The 20,434-nt window shown below is 41.1% G+C and overlaps 1 protein-coding gene across 1 annotated transcript in view; it reads right to left on the bottom strand.

Moving 5' to 3' along the window:
* The window catches only part of LOC122550328 (obscurin-like), a 784,231-nt gene that overhangs the window by 659,002 nt on the left and 104,795 nt on the right, over positions 1-20,434 (bottom strand). The window contains exons 9-11 of the mRNA XM_043691054.1: positions 17,906-18,181; positions 9,572-9,853; positions 4,983-5,258 (exon numbers count right to left, since the gene is read on the bottom strand). Of these exons, the coding sequence (XP_043546989.1) occupies positions 4,983-5,258; positions 9,572-9,853; positions 17,906-18,181 (834 nt within the window). The remainder of the gene's footprint in view (positions 1-4,982; positions 5,259-9,571; positions 9,854-17,905; positions 18,182-20,434) is intronic.

Below are 20,434 nucleotides of genomic sequence, written 5' to 3'. Positions count from 1 at the left end.
GAACCAGAGGACCAGCTTAAAAATAAGGGGTAGGCCATTTAGGACAGAGATGAGGAGAAACTTCTTCACCCAGAGAGTGGTGGGTGTGTGGAATGCTCTGCCCCAGAAGGTAGTGGAGGCCCAGTCTCTGGATTCGTTTAAGAAAGAGTTAGAGAGAGCTCTCAAGGATAGTGGAATCAAGGGTTATGGAGATAAGACAGGAACAGGATACTGATTGAGGATGATCAGCCATGATCATAATGAATGGTGGTGCAGGCTCGAAGGGCAGAATGGCCTACTCCTGCACCTATTGTCTATTGTCTATTGAGATAAAGCCTGTGGAGGCAGAACAGCAGTTGGACAGACAAAGGCATGGGGGAATCAATAACTGCTAACTGCAAACATTAGTAGCTGACAATGGGATGGTTGTGGTAGCAGCCCATTTAATGACAAGGCCCAGGGTAAGGTACTCAGGCCCTAAAATTATTGCACTCAATATTAAGTCCTATCTCCACGTGATGTTTACTCCCCCCCACTTTGCCCATCCCTTCCAATCTACAATCAGTTCTGAAGATCACTGCATTGAAAAAGCTAATTCTGCTTTCTCTCCACAAATGCTGCCAGACCTGCTGTATTTTCCCAGCAATTTCTGTTTTTGTTTCTGATTTCCAGCATTCGCAGATCTTTGTTTTTTTTATGCGTTTTGGAGACAAAAAGGCTAAGAGGAAATTGATAAAGGTTTACAAAATCATGTAGAGGGATGAATAGAGTTGCAAGGGAAAAAAACTTTTCCCGCTCAAAAAAGAATTGTGATGGAGATAGTATGTCAGCTTGGATAGAGAAATGACTAACAGAAAACAGAATTGAGATAAGGGTGCCACTTTCAGAACAACAACCTGTAACAAGTGGAGTGCCACTGTGAGCAGTGTTGGACCACAATTATTCAGAACATATACTAACAATTTGGATGAGGAAAGTGAATTTGCAGATAACAAAACAATTAGTGGAAAGGCAACTGTAGTGATTGGAACTAGGTGGATCTTGTTGACTACAAGCTCCTTGATTAGGTTGTAAACCATGCCAATCATGAAGCCCTGGCTGACGAATATAAAGGGGGGGATCACCCAGTGCGGAGGGGGAAGGGTAGGTCAGAGAATCCCCTCGTGGGTCTGCTCCTGGCCCTGGCCAGGTTGGCCATAAACAGGTCTAAGCAGTGGGCCATGGAGAGAGGTGGTATGGCTGGTTGCCAGCCCCTCTTTCACAGTTATGTGCGGGCCGGGGTGTTTCTGGAGAAGGAGCATGCGATGCCTACCAACACCCTCGGGGTTTTCAGGGAGAGGTGGGCACTGCAGGATGTGTCGTGCTTTTTCCCTCCCTCCCTGACTTTATTTTGTTTTAATCCCTGCCCTCGCTTTCACTTTTTTGATCACTCAGTATTGCCCTTTGTTGAGAAAGGCACTGCTTGTCACTGGCCTGCCAGGTGTTTTTCCTTTCTTCCTGTTGGTGGAGTATAAATAAAGATTAATGCACTCGTTGTTCTTCTCTCTGACTTACACCTGCACACACACAACATAGGTGCTGACGAAAAATTAAGCACTACTGCTGTTTGGCAGTAGTGTGGGGGTTAAAATGTTTTTTTTTAAATAAACAGAGGATTCAGAATCTCTTCACTTCAGGGGACTGACACTGAGCTGGCTGGCCACACAGCCAGTATACTGCAGGGAAGAAAAAAATATAAACAGGGATCACCTCGTGCAGAGAGGGGAGGGGAGGTCAGTGGAACTCCTCATAGGTCTGCTCCTGGGCCTAGCCAGGCTGGCCATAAATGGGTCCAGGCAGCGGGCCATGGAGGAGGTCGTTATGGCAGATTGTCTGCTCCTCTTTAACGGTTACGTTCAGGTTCAAGTGCCCCTGGAGAAGAAGCAAGCAGTGTCTACCACCACACGAGATTTTCATGGTGAGGAGGGCAACACAGGGTGTGGTGCGTTTTATTTACCCCTCTGATTCTATTTTGATTTGATCCCTGCCCTCCTCCTCGCCTTTTTTGATCACTTAGCATTGCCCCTTGATAAGGAAGGCACTGCTTGTTACTGACCACTCGGGTTTTTCCTTACTTTCTGCTGGTCATATATAAATAAAGATTTCTGCATTTGTTATTCTTCACTGTGTCCTACACCTGCACACACACGACATGGGCACTGGGGAAAGCATAAGCACTACTGCTGTTTGACAATCGTGTGCAGATTTATAAAGAAAATAAGAAATAAACAGGGGATTACCTAGTACGGAGGGTGGAGGGTAGGTCAGATGACCTCCTTGTGGGCCTACTCCTGAGCCTGGCCAAGCTGGCCATAAACAGATCCAGGCAGGATCAGGAGGTGCAGAAGTCGACGTTTTGAGTGTAACCCTTCTTCAGTATTGGGGATAGCTGCAGGCAAAGGGGGAGGCAGGGGCAGGGTGGTGAAGTGGGGATAGGTGAAGACAGGTGGAGGGTACGTCCTGGTTGGTCAATAGGAGGAATGAATCCAGTTGGTGGCAGGGAGCAGTGGAAGGGAGGGAGTGGGGCTGGGAAGGGAGCCGTGGGAGGGGGAGCGAGGTTATTTGAAATGAGAGAACTGAATGTTGAGTCCTCCTGGCTGTAACATGCCCAGGCAGAAGATAAGGTGCTGTTCCTCCAATCGAAGCTGTGGTTTGTTTTGGCAATGGAGAAGGCCAAGGATGGTCATGTTGGAAAGGGAGTGGTTGGGGAATTAAAACAGGCGGTGACTGGGAGGTCTGATTGGTCCCTGCAGACCTTACTACGATGCTCGATGAGCCATTCCCTAAGTTTACTTTCCGTGCAACCAGTTCCACAGGGGCCGACCAGACCTCCCAGTCAGTGCCAATTTCAATTCCTCCAACCACTCCCTATACCTCAAACCCTTCAACCCTGGCAACATCCTTATAAATCATTTCTGAACCCTTTCAAGTTTCAGAACATTCTTCTTATAGGAGGTAGATCAGAATTGAATGCAGTATTCCAAAAGTGGACTAACCAATGTCATGGACAGCTGCAACATGACCCCCCCCCCCCCCCAAGTTCGGTACTCAATGCTCTGACCAATAAAGACATACCAAATATCTTCTTCACTACTCTGTCTACCTGCAACTCCACTCTAAAGAAGCTATGAACCTGCACTCCAAGGTCTCTTTGTTCAGTGAAAGTCTCTAGGATCTTACTCTCATCGATAATCAATAAGGGAATCAAGGGTTATGTGGAAAAGGCTGGAAAGTGTGGAGTTGAGGATTATCATATCAGCAATGATTCTCATTGAATGGCAGAGCAGACTCGATGGGCTGAATAGTGTACTTTTGCTCCTACTTCTTATAGTCTTATGATTCCACTGAGCTTATATTCACTAGAGTTTAGAAGATTGAGAGGTGATCCAATTGAAATGTCTAAAATTCCTAGACAATTTTATGTAGGAAAGACAATTTCCCAGGTGGGTGGGTCCATAACTCAGGCTCACAGACTCAAAATACAGGTGAGTCTATTTCGGACTGAGATGAAGAACGTTTCTTCACTCAGAGGGTGGTCAATGTGTGAAATCCTTTACCACAGAAGGTAGTAGATACAAGGTTACTGAATATGTTCAAGTGATTGCTGAAGTTTTAGGTGTTGAAGGCATGGAGTATGAAAAGAAAGCAGAAATATGGCAAGAGGTAGAGGATCAGCCATGATCATACTGAATGGCAACGCATCTGGTCAAATGATCACATCCTGCACCCAGTTAGCCAGCTGCATTCACCCCTTTTTCAAGAACTAGGCTGTCTATTAAAGATCTAAACTTTTGCTTAAAGTCAACTAATTGACATAATGATAGGTAAAGAGAAGCAAGATAGCTCCTTTGCCCACATCCAAAGCAGATAAACCAGTGTCTTAACATTTGCCTTGTCCAACATTTGCCATAAGGCTGCCAGCCATGACTGCAGAAATAGAAAACTGTCTTAGTGAACGTCAGCAAATCAAACAGCTAAATTTATTTTCTGCACATGGATCTGAAAGGAGCATAACTGCACCTCCTGACACCACAGTAAAGGACCCAATTACCACTATCGCAAAGTCCCTAACTTGAGAATATTGCTGATATACATAATAGAGACTCACAGATGGCAAATAACCATGATCTTCACAGGAACACAGGTAAACCACCCAGAGTCTTCAATCTGTTTATTCATTCAATTTGACCAGAAGCAAACTGTTGCTTCAATTCTGATGAAAGACCATTAAACCGAAATGTGGCCCCCAATTTATGAACATTCAAAATCTGACAGTTCATACTTACAAATGACTTCCCATATTAATATTAATTTTAAAGATCCAATGTGCAACTATTTGCTCATATTTACAAATGGCTATTATATATTGTACTGTATAGCATTCCAACTTGCATACAAGTCGATTTATAAAAGTAGGAGGAGAAAGTGAGGTCTGCAGATGCTGGAGATCAGAGCTGAAAATGTGTTGCTGGAACAGCGCAGCAGGTCAGGCAGCATCCAGGGAACAGGAGAATCGACGTTTCGGGCATAAGCCCTTCTTCAGGATTCCCGAAACGTCGATTCTCCTGTTCCCTGGATGCTGCCTGACCTGCTGCGCTGTTCCAGCAACACATTTTCAGATTTATAAAAGTACTCAACAATGGAAATTGTGCATAACTGGGGAACTGCCTATATCCATTTGTCCATCCACATATGACACCTAGGATTTCTAACGTCATCTGTTTTTATTTCTGATTTAAAGCATCCATAGTCTTTTGTTGATGCACCATGATTACACTTGTCTGTTTTTATTCCATATATTTCAATATACTTACCTAAGAAAAAAAAGACAAATTTCAAGGCATGTCATAATAAAGCAGATCAAACATAATTGGGCCTACATATCTTCCAAATGTTATACATAAATATTGGAATAATTAAATGGGTAAAAACAAAATGCAGGATTTTCCTTGAAGCATACTAACCTGAAATCTGAACGTTGAAGGTCAATCTCTCGCCAGCTGCTTCACAAATGTATTCACCTAAATCTTTTAATTCCACATTCTGAATGATCAGTTTTCGAATATTACCATCAGACTCAAGATTAATCTTTTTACTGCTAGTGAGTCGTTTTCCATCTCTAATCCACTTGACATCAGTTTTGGACCGTGACACTTCACAACTGAGAGTAGCATTCTCTGATCGTCGAACTTTCACTTCCTTCTGAACTGAACCCTTATTGACAAATCCAGTTTCTGGTTCTGCAATCAAGAAACATCAATTGGAATGTCAGATTAAAAATGGTAGACATAAACCTGACCAGATATTTATGCATAAAAGCTGAAAATGTGTTGCTGGAAAAGCGCAGCAGATCAGGCAGCATCCAAGGAACAGGAGAATCGACGTTTCGGGCATGAGCCCTTCTTCAGGACTCTTCTTCAGGCTCGTGCCCGAAACGTCGATTCTCCTGTTCCTTGGATGCTGCCTGACCTGCTGTGCTTTTCCAGCAACACATTTTCAGCTCTGATCTCCAGCATCTGCAGTCCTCACTTTCTCCTAGAAGATTTATGCATAAAACTAAAGGTTTGATAAAAGATTAATACAGTAATGCATCTAATATACAAAGATACAAGATAAGCATTCCCAAGTACCAACTTGGTGCAGAATTCATCTTACCCCATTAAGAGACTAAAACTAAAAGACTATTCTTCCAGTAGAGAGAAAGAGAGAGAGAGAGAGATGAGACAGTTCACTTCGTATGGTGAAAAAAAACTGAGTACCGAGAAGGAAATGGTTAAGGGAAACAGGTACAAAAAATGGTTATGAGTGTGTTTTGAATATGTAATAACTTCCCTATCTTAAAAGCTTGGAAAAGAAAATTGTAAAAGCTAAAGAATTGCTTCAGGCTCCACCACTGAATTGTTCAAATGTTTACTCTTTTTTTATGCCTTAATACCATGATATGAAACCCTTAGAAATTTATTCTATCACAAGATGAATTTCTGCCCCAAAGTAATCACTACTGTATTCATTATATCTCCTATCTCCACTCCTAGCCAATACCAACGCATGTTGATCTTGAAATAACTCCACAGAATCTGGTATTCCTTCACTAACTCACTTTATTTATACATGGAAACTCCTTGACACAATCCAGCTCCCTCATAGCCATCTCTCAGTGTGAACAGAATGTCTGACACTCCTGTTTTTATCTGAAAGCCAGGGCTTTCTGATTGGACCAGATTAAGAGCCCCAGTCAGAGAACACGTATTCTATGACATCCACCTGGCATTCCTGAAGAAGGGCTCATGCCCGAAACGTCAATTCTCCTGCTCCTTGGATGCTGCCTGACCTGCTGCGCTTTTCTAGCAACACATTTTCAGCATCCACCTGGTTAACCTTGTTACAGTCACTATAAATCTTACCTGTGCTTTCACAAAAATTCAAATTTAATTATTCTATTAGTCTCCCTCCTTATCAGCCTCTAATTAACTTTTCTCCGCAGATTGTAGTCATCCAGAACTCCACTATGCATAATCAGCAAGCCCCCCCAAAGCTTGAAATCAAAAATCCATCTTTATGTTTAGATTCGTTTATGAATTTGCCTTTGTACCTGTAAAACATCCGCAAGCAGCATAATCTTTTGCAAATTCAGCCCTCCTAATTCCAGTCCCTTATATATTCCTGTCATCGAATCACAATTGACAGGGCTTCCTCTAGTCATCTTGGGTAAATTTTCCTATTTTCAGGCCGTGTTTATTTGATTGAGATTAATAATGCCCATTCCACTATATCTCATAGCACTTTTGCTTAAGCAAATGTAACCCTTCACCACATTAATTTACCATCTGAGGACTATGATGCCCTTCCCCATGCAATGGCACAACTGGAGAGGCTGAAGAACATATCACCACTGGGACCTAAGGGCATTCAAGCATCCCAGAGGAATCTTGTAGCACAGTGGTTGCATCTCTTTTTCTGAGCCAGAAGGTCCAGGTTCAAGTTCTACCTGCTCTGAATAGGTTGATTTAAAAGAAGTATATAAAGCAGAGCCAGACAGGCTCTTGTGGTGTGGTGATATTGTCCCCATCTCTGAGCCAGGAGGCCCATGTTCAATTCCCACCCATTCCAGAGGTGTGCGATATCTCTTTGAACAGTGATTAGAAAACATCTATATTTGGCCATTAGCCTGTACTTTGAGGGCTGTTATGGCACAGCAGTAGTGTTCCTGCCTCTGAACCAAGAGCCCTGGGTTCAAGTCTTGCCTGCTGCAGAGATGTGTAATAATAACTCTGAACAGGCTTATTTAAATAAAAACATAAAGCAGAGCCAGGCTAGAGTTCTTGTGCAGTGATAGTGTCCCTACCTCTGGACCAGGAAGCCCAGGTTCAAGATCCTGGCAAAAGTGAGGACTACAGATGCTGGAAACCAGAGTTTAGATCAGAGTGGTGCAGGAAAAGCACATCAGGTCAGGCAGCATTCGAGGAGCAGGAAAATCGACATTTTGGGCAAAAGCCCTTCAACAGGAATAGAGGCAGAAAGCCTCCAGGCCCATTTATCTCTCCACCCTGAAGGCTTCCAGCCTCTATTCCTGATGAAGGGCTTTTGCTCGAAACATCGATTTTCCTGCTCATCAGATGCTGCCTGACCTGCAGGTTCAAGACCCAGCCTGTTCCAGAGGTTAGTGACAGCATCTCTGCACAGGTTGATTATAAACTAAGAAAATAAGATTAGAAACTAAGATAAAGCAAACCAGGAGGCTCTCACGGTGCAGTGGCAGTGTCAACAACTCTGAGCCAGTCCCACCTGCTCCAGAGATGTGCAATGACTTTTCTGAACAAGTTGATTTAAAAATCTTTTTAAAAAGCAGACCCAGGGATGGGTTCTGCAGAACTGTTTGCCCCAGGCTAGGTCTAGCTTATGTATATTCAACATGTTCAACAATAAATGATGTTCCTTTCCAGTTGAGTTATTATAGTTTGATGGTTTCTCTTGTTTCAGCATCACCAGTATCTACTGTTCCATCTATTTTGAACATTCTCTATCCCCCCTCTCTTTGTCTCATTGCAGGGAAAATTAGTCCAGCACCTCCAGTTTCGACAGCACCTCAACTGAGGTGTATGTAATCCCCTGACTTGACCTGCATGGCTGACCATGGTCCAAACCTCATACTGCACTTCTGGTAGAATCGGACTAACCATGACCAAACCCTGGACTGGAATCAGATCAGCCCCTAGACTGACTGTGGTTGTACTCTCACTGACTGTAGGTCCTTTTGAGCCCATTAAGAATTGATATTTAGAGATAGCTATGTACTTGATGCACATGCAGTGTGATTCCTGTGAACAAGTGCTGACACACACTATACATATAACATTGAGACAGCACATTGCCATACAGCAAAATGTACACCTCTTTGACTCTTCAGTGTTCCCCACCATGACAAACTGCCTTTCCCCCTCTACACTGAAAAGCAATGCAAGTCACAAATAATGGTACCCTCCAAATATGGGCAAAGCTAATGAATGCAACAAATGAAGTCAAGAGCCACAAAATGTAACTTGTGTAGATAAGTAAGATGCTTTTATCCCTGCACGCAAAGCATCCTGGCAGAAGCATGCAAACTATGTCCCTGACATAGTCCTGAAGGTGATGTAATTTAGATTGAGAAAGCATGATCTTGTGGTAAACTTGGGTGGTTTGACAATGCCAATTTGTACAGACAGTGTGTATGAAGAGTGCCAGGTATGTTGTGGTGAAGACAGAAATGGATGAATGTGTGGAGATACAAGCAGCAAGCTCCTGCCATCAGGTAACCATTCTGACTTTCATGCGAGAAACTGGCACTGTCTTTGTACAGACAGTGTGTATGAAGAGTGCCAGGTATGTTGTGGTGAAGACAGAAATGGATGAATGTGTGGAGATACGAGCTCCTGCCATCAGGTAACCATTCTGACTTTCATGCGAGAAACTGGCACTGTCTAGTTTCAAAACATTGGTAGTGTCATATAAATGAAGCAAGTTGTGCGAATCGTGAAATGCAAATGCATGGAATTAAGGTGGCTTATTAGTGGGTTTATGAAGTCACCATTTAAAGCTTAAGGGAAATTTTTTCTCCATGAGATTCCAACTTTATCATTCTTGTCATTCTTTTCCTAATTTTCTCACCAATGATGCTGCCTTAAAGGGAACAGAAAATTCTGTCCCAAGTTTATACTCTTCAGAATTGCACCTATCCACCTTTTCTTTAAGTTCTTTCTTTAAAAAAACAACTCTTTTCCTAGCCTTCTAAACTCTCCTTGTTTGGTTGAAGTTTTTATCTTACCACACATACCTCTGAGTAATCCTTTGGGATAATTCCCTAAAATAAAGATATTACACAGGTCCTACTTACATTTTCAAAGCCAGGTGAAAGCAGAAGACAAAGATTAGGGAGACAGTTCTTATGGATAGTCAAGAAGGAAAAGCTCTAAGGAACCCCAACCAGATGTCAGAAAAACGTAATCCAAGAGATAATTAGACTTTGAAAATACCTTTGGTGAACATAAATTAAAAGTCAACATTCATTACTGACCTGTAACCTGAACGCAGAATGTCAATTTCTCTCCAGCTGCTTCGCAGACATAATTGCCTCCATCCACTAATTTTGCATTCTGAATAATAAGTCTTCGTATTCTACCATCAGATTCGACTTTAACTTTCTGACCTGAACTGAGAATTTTTCCACTTTTGGACCATTTGACCTCAGTTTTGAGATGTGATACTTCACAGCTGAGAATAGCATTTTCCGATGTTCGAACCTTTACCTCTCTCGGAACTGATTCTTTATTGGCGAACACTGGTTCTGGTTCAAGTTCTGCAAACAAAATAGTTTCCAATAATAACCAAGATTAAGAACTTTTTAGAGGAGGAAATGTTATTTGGCTGAAGAAAATCAACTCTTGGAACAGTTAATTCAACCTGGCCAAGTTCCCCTCACACGTTCCATCTTATAAGAATATTAGACAATTAGACTTTCAATCGTGTTATCTTCAGTGTGCTTCCAATATAACTTATTCATACATACTGCATGAGAAGAAGTTTCTCTCATATCTTCTTACACCCAAAACTCAAGAGTTAAACTGAATTATTTTTAAGGGACTTGGAAAGACAGAAAATATTGAGGAAACAGGGAGGGTGCAGAACGACTTGGACATGCCCACGTAGGCAAAAAAGTGGCAGATGGAATACAATATAGGACTGTGTGAGGTTATGCACTTCAGTAGGAAGAATAGAGGGGTCAATTATAGGGAAAGGTTTCAAAAACCTGAAGCACAAAGGATCGAGAGTGTAGTGCTGAAAAAGCACAGCAGGCCAGGTAGCATCTGAGGCGTAGGAGAATCAACGTTTCAGGCATAAGCCCTTCATCAGGAATGATGAAGCACAAAGGGACTTGGGAGTGCTGGTTTAGGATTCTCTTAAGATTAATATGCAAGTCCATTTGTAATTAGGAAGGCAAATGCAATGCTTGCATTCATTTCAAGACTGAAAAGAGCAGAGATGTACTGTTGAGGCTATATAACACTCTCCTCAGACAAGTTTTGGAATATTGTGAGCAGTTTTGGGCACAGAATTGAAAGAAGGATGTGCTAGGTTTTCAAGAATGATCCCAGGAATGAAGGGCTTGTCAAATGAGTTGAGAACTTTGGGTCTGTACTCAACGGTGTTTGGATATATAATGATGGGGGGATCTCACAGAAACTTACAAGAAATAATGAGAGGCCTGAATAGAGTGAACATGGAAACGATGCTTCCACTGGTAGGAATTCTTGAACCAAGGGTACAGCCTCAGAGTGAAGGGATGATCTTATAGAACTAAGATAAGGAAGAATTTCTTCAGCCAGACAATGGTGACTCTGTGAAACTCACTGTCACAGAAGGCTAGATAGGCCAAGCCTTTGGGTGTCTTTAAGGCTGAGATACACAGATATTTGGTTATTAAGGGGATCAAAGGTTACAGGGAGAAAATAGGAGGATGAGATTGAGAAATATATTAGCCATGATCGAATAGTGAAGCAGACTCAAATGGACCAAATGGCCTAATTCTGCTCCTATATCTTACAGTCTTATGGTCAGACACAAAGCAAGAAAGCTTAGCATAGTTATTAGCAGGCTTCAATCAAGTCAAGTGACTCTTCAGTCAGGGGGACCTGGAACAGTAAGACAAGAGCAACACCTGACCAGTCCTTGTCGGGTGACATCAAAGTCAAAATCCTCCCCCAATAAGGAGTGAGCCAAATGACAGGAAGCATGCTATCCATCTTCAGTTTTTCTCCCCTGTTTTCCTGTTTTCCTCCTGGAATGAGAGAGCGAGGCAGGTATTACAATAGATGAAAGAGGCAGATATTACAGGAGATGAAAGCGAATGCCACAGCTGTTACTTTCAGTTCAGGTGGGTAAAAATCCTAACCAAGTGAGTAGGCAATACAAAGGGATTGTAGGGATGTTGGGGCTGGAGCGACTGACATAACTGAGGAAAATATTGCAGTCAATAATGAGACTGGTAGAGAATGGGCCTTCATAGATGGTACAGTAGCAAAGATAGAGTGAGCATAAGGTATCACACCATCAGAGGATGGTTGCACTTACCCTGATGGACTAATACAGAGCATTGATCATCTTTCTACATCGCTGCATATTCCTCCAGATGACTGAGACTGCTTTAGCCCAGGTGACAAACTGGCACCAGGCTAACAGGATGAAGGGCTTTTGCCCAAAATGTCAATTTTCCTGCTCCTTGGATGCTGCCTGACCTGCTGTGCTTTTACAACACCACTCTAATGCAGACCAGGTTAACATGGCCTGCACTGTTATTCCTTGGATGAGGTGCAAATTCCATATTGGCAACACCTCATCCAGGACATCCATGACCCTGCTCGCAAAGCACAATTGCCAAATTTACTGTCTGCCACATTTAGGGTAAATGTTAAGAACAATGCAGGGCAGCTCCGGACTGAAAGTGCTTACATTAGAACTTAAGAGGTAAGAGCAAGAAAAGTTAATCAGCGCCTCAAGCCTTCTTGACTATTTAATACGATCACAGTTGATCTCAACTCGGTCTCAATTCCACTTTTTCTGCCCACTCCCCATAACCCTTTAACTTATTGCTAACTAAAAATATTTTCTCCTTCTTACATGCAATCACAGTTCCAGTTTAACAAGGTGACTTAAATTTATTAAGGTGTTAGGTACAGGGATATTAGTGTGAATATTATATGAGTGGTGTTTTGAGAACTGCATCTGGGTGTTTGGGCACTAAACTTACATAAAAGCTGTGTTGTTTCTTTTCAGTTCATGAAACAGTATTCTGGATCAATAATATTATAATAATGAATAAATAAAGAATTGTGGATGCTAGAGATATGAAAACAAAAAAGTAAAATTGTCGATGAAACTGATGAAGAGCTACAAGATTCAAATTGCTAACTCTGCTTTTCACTCCACAAACGCTGCCAGACCTACTGAGTTTTGCCAACAATTTCTGTTTTTGTTATACTATTATTGCGTGATTAAAATCCTTGAATTTGTATTATAAGTAGATAGAATAATCTAAACTATGTTATCTTTGTAATAAACTTACTTTTTGTTGTTAAAGCAAAATCAATATCCTATGGTTCAGCAAGGGACCAGAGCATTAAAACCCAAAAACAAGTTATGACCTATCAAGTTGGGTTTCTGTCTGGAACCTGACTTGTCTGACAATAGTATCTGCTGGGATCCTAACTTGCTTAGATTGCACAGGAAAGACAAATTATTCTTAACTTTAATAAAAGCAGAGGAAAGAGTGCTTTATGAATAATTATTTTTCTGTTACTGACATAATTGCTTTTGTCCTGAGTAGCAGTCAGCCAGGCAAATTGGTCATTTTGGTGGTCTTTTGGGATTTTATGTTTATGGATTTTTTGATAGCTTGTGGAAAAGTGGAGCATAATTAATGTGCACTCTTCCCAGTTAAGCAGTCACAAACGTTGGGGGATCAGAGTCTGGAAGCTTTTGAACATGGATAACGCAAGTTTCGATGTGGAGTTAGTGTGAGTGGTAAAAGAATAAATTGACAGATGTCAGATTTCTCATACTAAAATATGATGGCATTCAAAGCAGCTAAAACCATCCTGCAGTTTCAATAGATATCCCTGGTGAATTTACAGGAAGTAACAAAAGCCAGACTGCTCAAATTGGCAAATAAATTAGAGGTAGAATTGACAGCCAGAACTAAGAAGGTAGAGGTAATTGAAATACTGGCAAAGCAACTAAGACTAGATGAAGTACAGGAGGAACTAAGTATGCCAAATGGTAAGTCACTTGAGTTAGCAAGGGTTCAGTTACAGTTAAGAGCTGAAAATGTGTTGCTGGAAAAGTGCAGCAGGTCAGGCAGCATCCAAGGGAGCAGGAGAATCGACGTTTCGGGCATGAGCCCTTTTTCAGGCTCATGCCCGAAACGTCGATTCTCCTGCTCCTTGGATGCTGCCTGACCTGCTGCGCTTTTCCAGCAACACATTTTCAGCTCTGATCTCCAGCATCTGCAGTCCTCACTTTCTCCTTCAGTTACAGTTAAAGTAGCTTGAATATGAGAAAGAGGTAAAGCAGTTCAAAATAGAATAAGAAAAAGCTTTGGAATCAAAAAGAATGGAAAAAGAAATGATAACGCAGCAAATGAAACTGAGAAAAATTGAGCATGAATTTCAGAGAGAAAGGGAATAGAGGCAAGAGATAGATACCAGCTTAAAATGATACAGTTTTTTTAAAAAAAGACATCTGACGCTGACAAAGACTCTGCTGGAGAAAATCCTAGTCATCAGTTATAGTCCAGTAAGAAATCTCTTCATTTTGCACAGCTTCTAGCAGAATTGCATGAAAAGGATAGGGAGGCATTTTTTATGTTTGTTGAAAAAATAGCAAAGCAAATAAAGTAACTGAAGAAAAACTGGACTCTACTGCGCACAGCAAGTAATTAGGTAAAGCACAGGAAATCTATGTTTCACATTAGAGGAAGATTCCATGTATTATGACGCAGTGAACTGGCTACTCTGGTTGATATAAATTAGTTCTTAAAACATAAAGACAAAAGTTTAAAAATCTGAGGAAACAGACTGAGCAAACCTATATTTGAATTTCAAAGCAGTTCTGACAGATGGATGCGGGCATCAGGAGTAATACTATATGAAGCTCTGAGAAAAATCATTCTATTGAAAACTCACTAGTTTTTGTAATTTGAAATCATAGCAAGGACCCAGAGGGTGGCAAATACTAAACAGGCAGCAGTGACTGATGATGATGAGTTGATCCATAACGGTGGCTCAGTGGTTAGCACTGTTACCTCACAGCACCAGGGTCCGGGTTCGATTCAAACCTCAGGTGACTGCCTGTCTGGAGTTTGCACATTCTCCGTGTCTGTGTGGGTTTCCTCCGGGTGCTCCAGTTTCCTCCCACAGTCCGAAGATGTGCAGGTTAGGTGAATTGGCCATGCTTAAATTGTCAATTAGGTCCATTAGTCAGTGGGAAAAGGGGTTTGGGTGGGTTACTCTTCGGAGGGTTGGTGTGTACCTATTGGGCCGAAGGGCCGGTTTCCACACTGTAGTGAATCTAATCGAATCAAAACTAAACCCTTTTTCCATCACCCTATAAACTCGAGAGGGACAGAGGAGGGGAGAGTGAAAGGAAAACAAGTAACCAGGGTAAAGAAAGGATAGTTGGGAAAGCTCCAAGATCCCCTCCTCATCAGAAACCAAGGTGGAGGTAAAAATCAAAAGCCATACATATCTACTTTTGTTTCTTACGGTCTTAAGGCCTATTCTCAAAAAGATTCACAGGATTTGGAAAAACAATTAGGTTTATTACAATTTGCTATATTACCAGAGATTCTCCAAATGAATTTATTAGGATCAGTCCATCCAAACCTATCCATGGTCATGAGATAAGAGATCTGTTAAGATACTGATTACTAGGAGATTTTAAGGCATAAAAATTACACTCAATGTTGGATTATATGTCCATGCTTCCCAAGAAAATCACAAGAAATGGCAAATATTATACATCTAGAATGTTGTGGTTCTGTTCGCCGAGCTGGAAATTTTTGTTGCAAACGTTTCGTCCCCTGTCTAGGTGACATCCTCAGTGCTTGGGAGCCTCCTGTGAAGCGCTTCTGTGGTGTCACCTAGACAGGGGACGAAAATTTGCAACAAAAATTTCCAGCTCGGCGAACAGAACCACAACAACGAGCACCCGAGCTACAAATCTTCTCCCAAACTTTGAACATCTAGAATGTTTCAAACAGGAGACGAAGATTTAGTTTTCATATCATTCCAAAGTGAATCACTGCAAGTAAGATTCAGTAGTCCAAAAACGTTAGTGAGGAAGGTTAGTAAAGTGACTTAACTGGTAGATGAACCTCATTGCACGAAGAAGAATCGGAAAATCATGTGAACATGTTAAAGTGATATAATCATAGGAAGGACAGTGGGAAAGAGCAAGTATATCACATTTGATTTTATTATTGTCAATATGTACCGAGATACAGTGAAAAGTACTGTTTTGCATGCTATCCAGGCAAATCATACCCTACATAATTACATAAGGGTAATAGAACAGAATGAGAATATAGTGTTACAGCGGCAGAGAAGATGCAAAGAAAGATTAACTTTAATATATGAGAAGTTTGTTCAAAAATCTGATAACAGCAGGGAATAATGGTAAGAGAAATGAATGATGACAGAGGCAGTAAAGATGAGAGAAAAGGTGAGATATACCATTTCCAGAGTAAACATCCTCGATTTGAATGATGAATGGTTTAGTTATTGTCACCTATATCTTGAAGATACAGTGAAAGGTGTTTTGTTGCCACAATCCAGCACAGTTTTGAGGCATAATATGTTAAACAAATTACTTTAATAAGAGTTCATCTTCTGTTCAAATTGGGGTCTCAAACATGGCTTCAGAGCTTCTGCAAGGTTTCCTCAATGTGTTCGGGTTCTCAAAAAGTCCTGCTCTAGGAACAGCAACAACTACGCTGATGCCTCAGGAAACCCAGACTCTGCACCTGCCACCATCTTGCCAACACTGCTAAGAGTCCAAGCTCTGGGTCTATCACCACTGAGAGTTCAGGCTCCAGGCATCAGCACGGCTGCCAGGAGTCCTGGTCCACGCTACTGACACTGCAGCCACCACCTCACCTACACCACTTCAGCCTCAAAGCTGAAGAAGAAAGGAAGAAGATTAAAAAAAAGACGAGAAAGAGAAACACAATGCAGCAGCATGGAGTGGATGGGCTCCGGTGAGCCCGAACACTATCTACCACGTCAGCAATTTCAACTAACCAACATTGACATACTAGGACAGTTAGTTAATGTAGTTTTGTACTTTGAGGAAGGACAACATGAGCATCTAATAAGGTTTTTAAAGAGATTTAAGGAAATCTGTAGAGATATACCAGTATGTACTATGTTAGCTAGACATGATAAGATTGCAGGGGAACTAGTAGCTATAAAATAACATCCTGATTCGTTAAGCCTGGAACACCACCAAGAAAATTAAACCTAGCAGCAGGAGTTCACTAATGGTGTTAGTTTCTAAATGAGATGGGTCAAATGGATTATCCATAGATTACAGAAAAATAAATTCAATAATGAAAACAAACTTATACACAATTCACTGTTTTTTGGAAGAGATTATGGTTCAGCCCACAAGGAAACAGACAATTTTAGTAATTCGAGCTGAAATATCGATTTTAGCCTAAGTAATACTTCACTGTTTTTCTTTGAATGATACCATGCGACCTGTAAGTACATCTGAAAGAGCAGGTGAGGTCTTATTTTAGCATCTCATCGGTAACAAAGAACATTATGTGCACAGAACTCCTTTAGTAATGCACTGTGTCACCTTATTTATGTCCTCATCTCTTGAGAATGAGGCTTGAATCATTTATCTCAGAGGCAGGGTAAAGGATTACCTCGAATTCAAAACTGACAAAAATCCTCCAAATATGTTCTTAAAACAAAAAAAAACGCAATTAAAACAGGCCTTCTTAAGGAAATTCTGACAGGCCTATAATAATTAGAAAAATATTATTCCTTTGTAATATATATGGGTATTAATACCAATCTGCGTATCTTCCGTTTTCCAAGAGCTAGGCAGCCTACTAAGAATGTAAATGTTTGTCTGAAAATTAGCTAAACAAAATATTGGATAAAGAGAAACAAGAAACCCTTTTTCAATGCTGAACCTAGCACTAAGCCCTTTGCTCATGTAAATGAAGGGCCTAACACTTGCTCTGTTTAACAATGGTGTGTCGTGAGATAGCCAGCCACAATCGCCTTCGTGGGAAGTTGCTCGACTGACTGCTGGAAGATCATGAAACTAAATTCATTCCCTAATTGTGGATCATTTATGTAGAAGCATCAGTGAACTCCTGATTCCACAGTGCAATCACCACTAAACATTCCAAGTAAACATTTAGTACTAAGTTGCTGATTTTCATGATACAGGTCACAAATGACAAAAATGCTTCACAGGAACATAGTAAACCATTCAGATCCTTCAGTCAGTTTATCCAAACATAGTGGTGTCAATCTCTACCTCAATTCTGATGAAAGATCATCAACCTGAAATTATTTCTCTCCTCACAAACGATGCCTAACCAGCTGAGTATTACCAACATTATCTGTGTATTTTCAGACTCGAAGCAGCTGCATCCTTTTGCTTTTATCTACATGCTTTTATTCCATATATCTTGATGCACGTAAGTAGCGTAAATGACTAATTTCAAATTAACTTGAGATAAAGAGAACCAAAAAAAGGTCCTATACAGTGACAAAATTTGTACAAATGTTACAAATGAATACTGGAATAATTAAAGGAGTACAAAATGTCAGACCTGTAACCTGAATATTGAAGGTCAGTTTCTCTCCAGCTGCCTCACAAATGTATCCACCGCAATCTTTTGACTCCACATTCTGAATAGTAAGCTTTCGAATTTTAGCATCAGATTCGAGTTTCACCTTTCCACTCTTACTGAGTAGTTTTCCATCTCTGAACCATTGGACTTCAGTTTTGGGGTGTGACACTTCACAGCTAAGAGTAACATTTTCTGATTGTCGAACTTTCACTTCCTTCTGAACTGAATTTTTGTTCACAAATCCAGTTTCTGGTTCTAAAATCAAGAAAAATTAATTAGTATTTTGGAATGAGAAGTGGTTGAGACAAACTTGACCAGTGATGAGAATTTTAAATTGAAAAGTTTTGATATTTTTCAAAAATATTTTGTAATATCCAAATAATAATGTATTTAATGAACAAAAATGTTTAATCGGAATGCTTTTCTAAACTCCAAGTTAGGCCAGAATTCACATTGACTCATTCAAAGTGATGAGAGAAAAAATATTTTCACTCAAGTGGTCTGGAATGGCAATGCCCTGAAGTGTGGTGGGGGCACTTTCAATCAAGACATTCAAAAAGACATTGAATGATCAGTTAAATTGAAACAATGTTAAAGGTAATTTAAATTAGTTCAGAAAAGATTTACAAGGATATTACTGGAATTTGAGAGTTTGAGCTAGAGGGAAAGGCTGAATAGGCTGGGAATATTTTCCCTGTAACATCGAAGGCTGAGGGATGACCTTATAAAGGTTTATAAAATCATGAGGGGCATGGATAGGGTGAATAGCCAAATTCTTTTTCCCAGGGTAGGGGAGTCCAAAACTTGAAGGCAAAGCTTGATAGGGATAGGGGAAAGATTTAAAAGGGACCTGAGAGATAACTTTCTCATGCAGACGGTAGTGCTTGTGTGGAATGAGCTATCAGAGGAGGTGGTGCAAGCGGGTACAATTACAACATTTAAAAGGCATCTGGATGGGTACATGAATAAGAAAGATTTACAGGGAGATAGGCCAAGTGTTGGCAAATGGGATTGGTCAGTTTAGTATATCTGGTCGGCGCGAACAAGTTGGACAGAAGGTTCTGCTTCCATACTCTTATATGACTCTAAAACTGGTCTATGATCAGGGATAGGTGGGTGTGACTGCAAGAAAGATAGCCACAGTGACCCAAGGAGTTGCATTTGAGAAACCTCACCTCCCACAACTGTCTTACAACCTGTTCAAATGAGACAGGATGCTCCAGGGAGGATGAGCAATCTAACAATGTAGTTATGTTAGGGTCATTATAATTGGGGTCATAAATTCCGTTCTCTGTATTCGTTAGAATAAGTCCTGAAGGCACAATTGCTTGGTGACAGTGTTAAGGACAATTCATCGAGCTGAAGAAGAACTTGGGAGTCGGTGTGCACAGTGGCAGTTATTGTCATCCATGGTAGAACTACAATGAAGGTTCACTTCATGGGGGACTGACACCAGTACTGGGGTAGAAGGGAGTGACACCAGTACTGGGGTAGAAGGGAGTTGTTCCAGCAGAAAGGGTTTCCTTGAACCATGCTGGGACCAGTGTCTTGTCGAGTCAAATAATAAGGGACATATAGGCTATAGTTAGGTTTTAAACTAATCAATAGGAGAAGGTTTGTGACAGGCGAAATGCAGACTTACAAAGCAAAAGATTACAGTACAGCTATTTTGATAATGATATTCACAGTGGGACAGGAGGGACAGAGAGTTCGAACATAACAAAACAGCAGTAAATAGATTGAAAGGGGGAAGAAATGATAAAAAGGCAAATTATTGGCTCTTTTAACATATATGAATGCACACAGCATTCAGAACAAAATAGAAGAATTAACAGTGCATATAGAAGTTTGTGGTTATATGATAACCATTACTCAGATATGGTTACAAAGAACAAAGTAACAAAGAAAATTTACAGCCCAGGACAGGCCCTTCAGCCCTCCAAGCCTGACCCAAGCCAAACTCACTGTCTAAACCTATCGCCCAATTCCTAGGCATCTGTATCCCTCTGCTCCCCACCGACTCGTGAGCTACGGCTTAGGATGCGTGGCTTGGAAAAGTAGGCTTCAAGGCATGGGCACAATTGATATGTGGAGCTTGTTCAAGGAGCAACTATTGAGTGTCATTGATAAGTATGTACCTGTCAGGCAGGGAGGAAAGGGTCGTGTGAGGGAGCCGTGGTTTAATAAGGAATTGGAATCCCTTGTTAAATGGAAGAGGGCGGCCTATGTAAAGATGAGGCATGAAGGTTCAATTGGGGCGATTGAGAGTTATAAGATAGCCAGGAAGGACCTGAAGAGAGAGCAAAAGCAGCAAGGAGGGGACATGAAAGGACCTTAGTTGGTAGGATTAGGGAAAACCCTAAGGCTTTCTATAGGTATGACAGGAATAAAAGAATAACTAGGGTAGGAATAGGTCCAGTCAAGGATAGTAGTGGGAAGTTGCATGTGGAGGCGGAAGAGATTGGGGAGACACTGAATGAATACTTTTCGCCAGTATTCACTCAGGAA

Source organism: Chiloscyllium plagiosum, chromosome 5 (genome assembly GCF_004010195.1).
Source record: "Chiloscyllium plagiosum isolate BGI_BamShark_2017 chromosome 5, ASM401019v2, whole genome shotgun sequence".
Classification (NCBI taxonomy): domain Eukaryota; kingdom Metazoa; phylum Chordata; class Chondrichthyes; order Orectolobiformes; family Hemiscylliidae; genus Chiloscyllium; species Chiloscyllium plagiosum.
The sequence above is the reverse complement of the archived record's forward strand: the minus strand, read 5'-3'. Positions and strand labels throughout refer to the sequence as shown.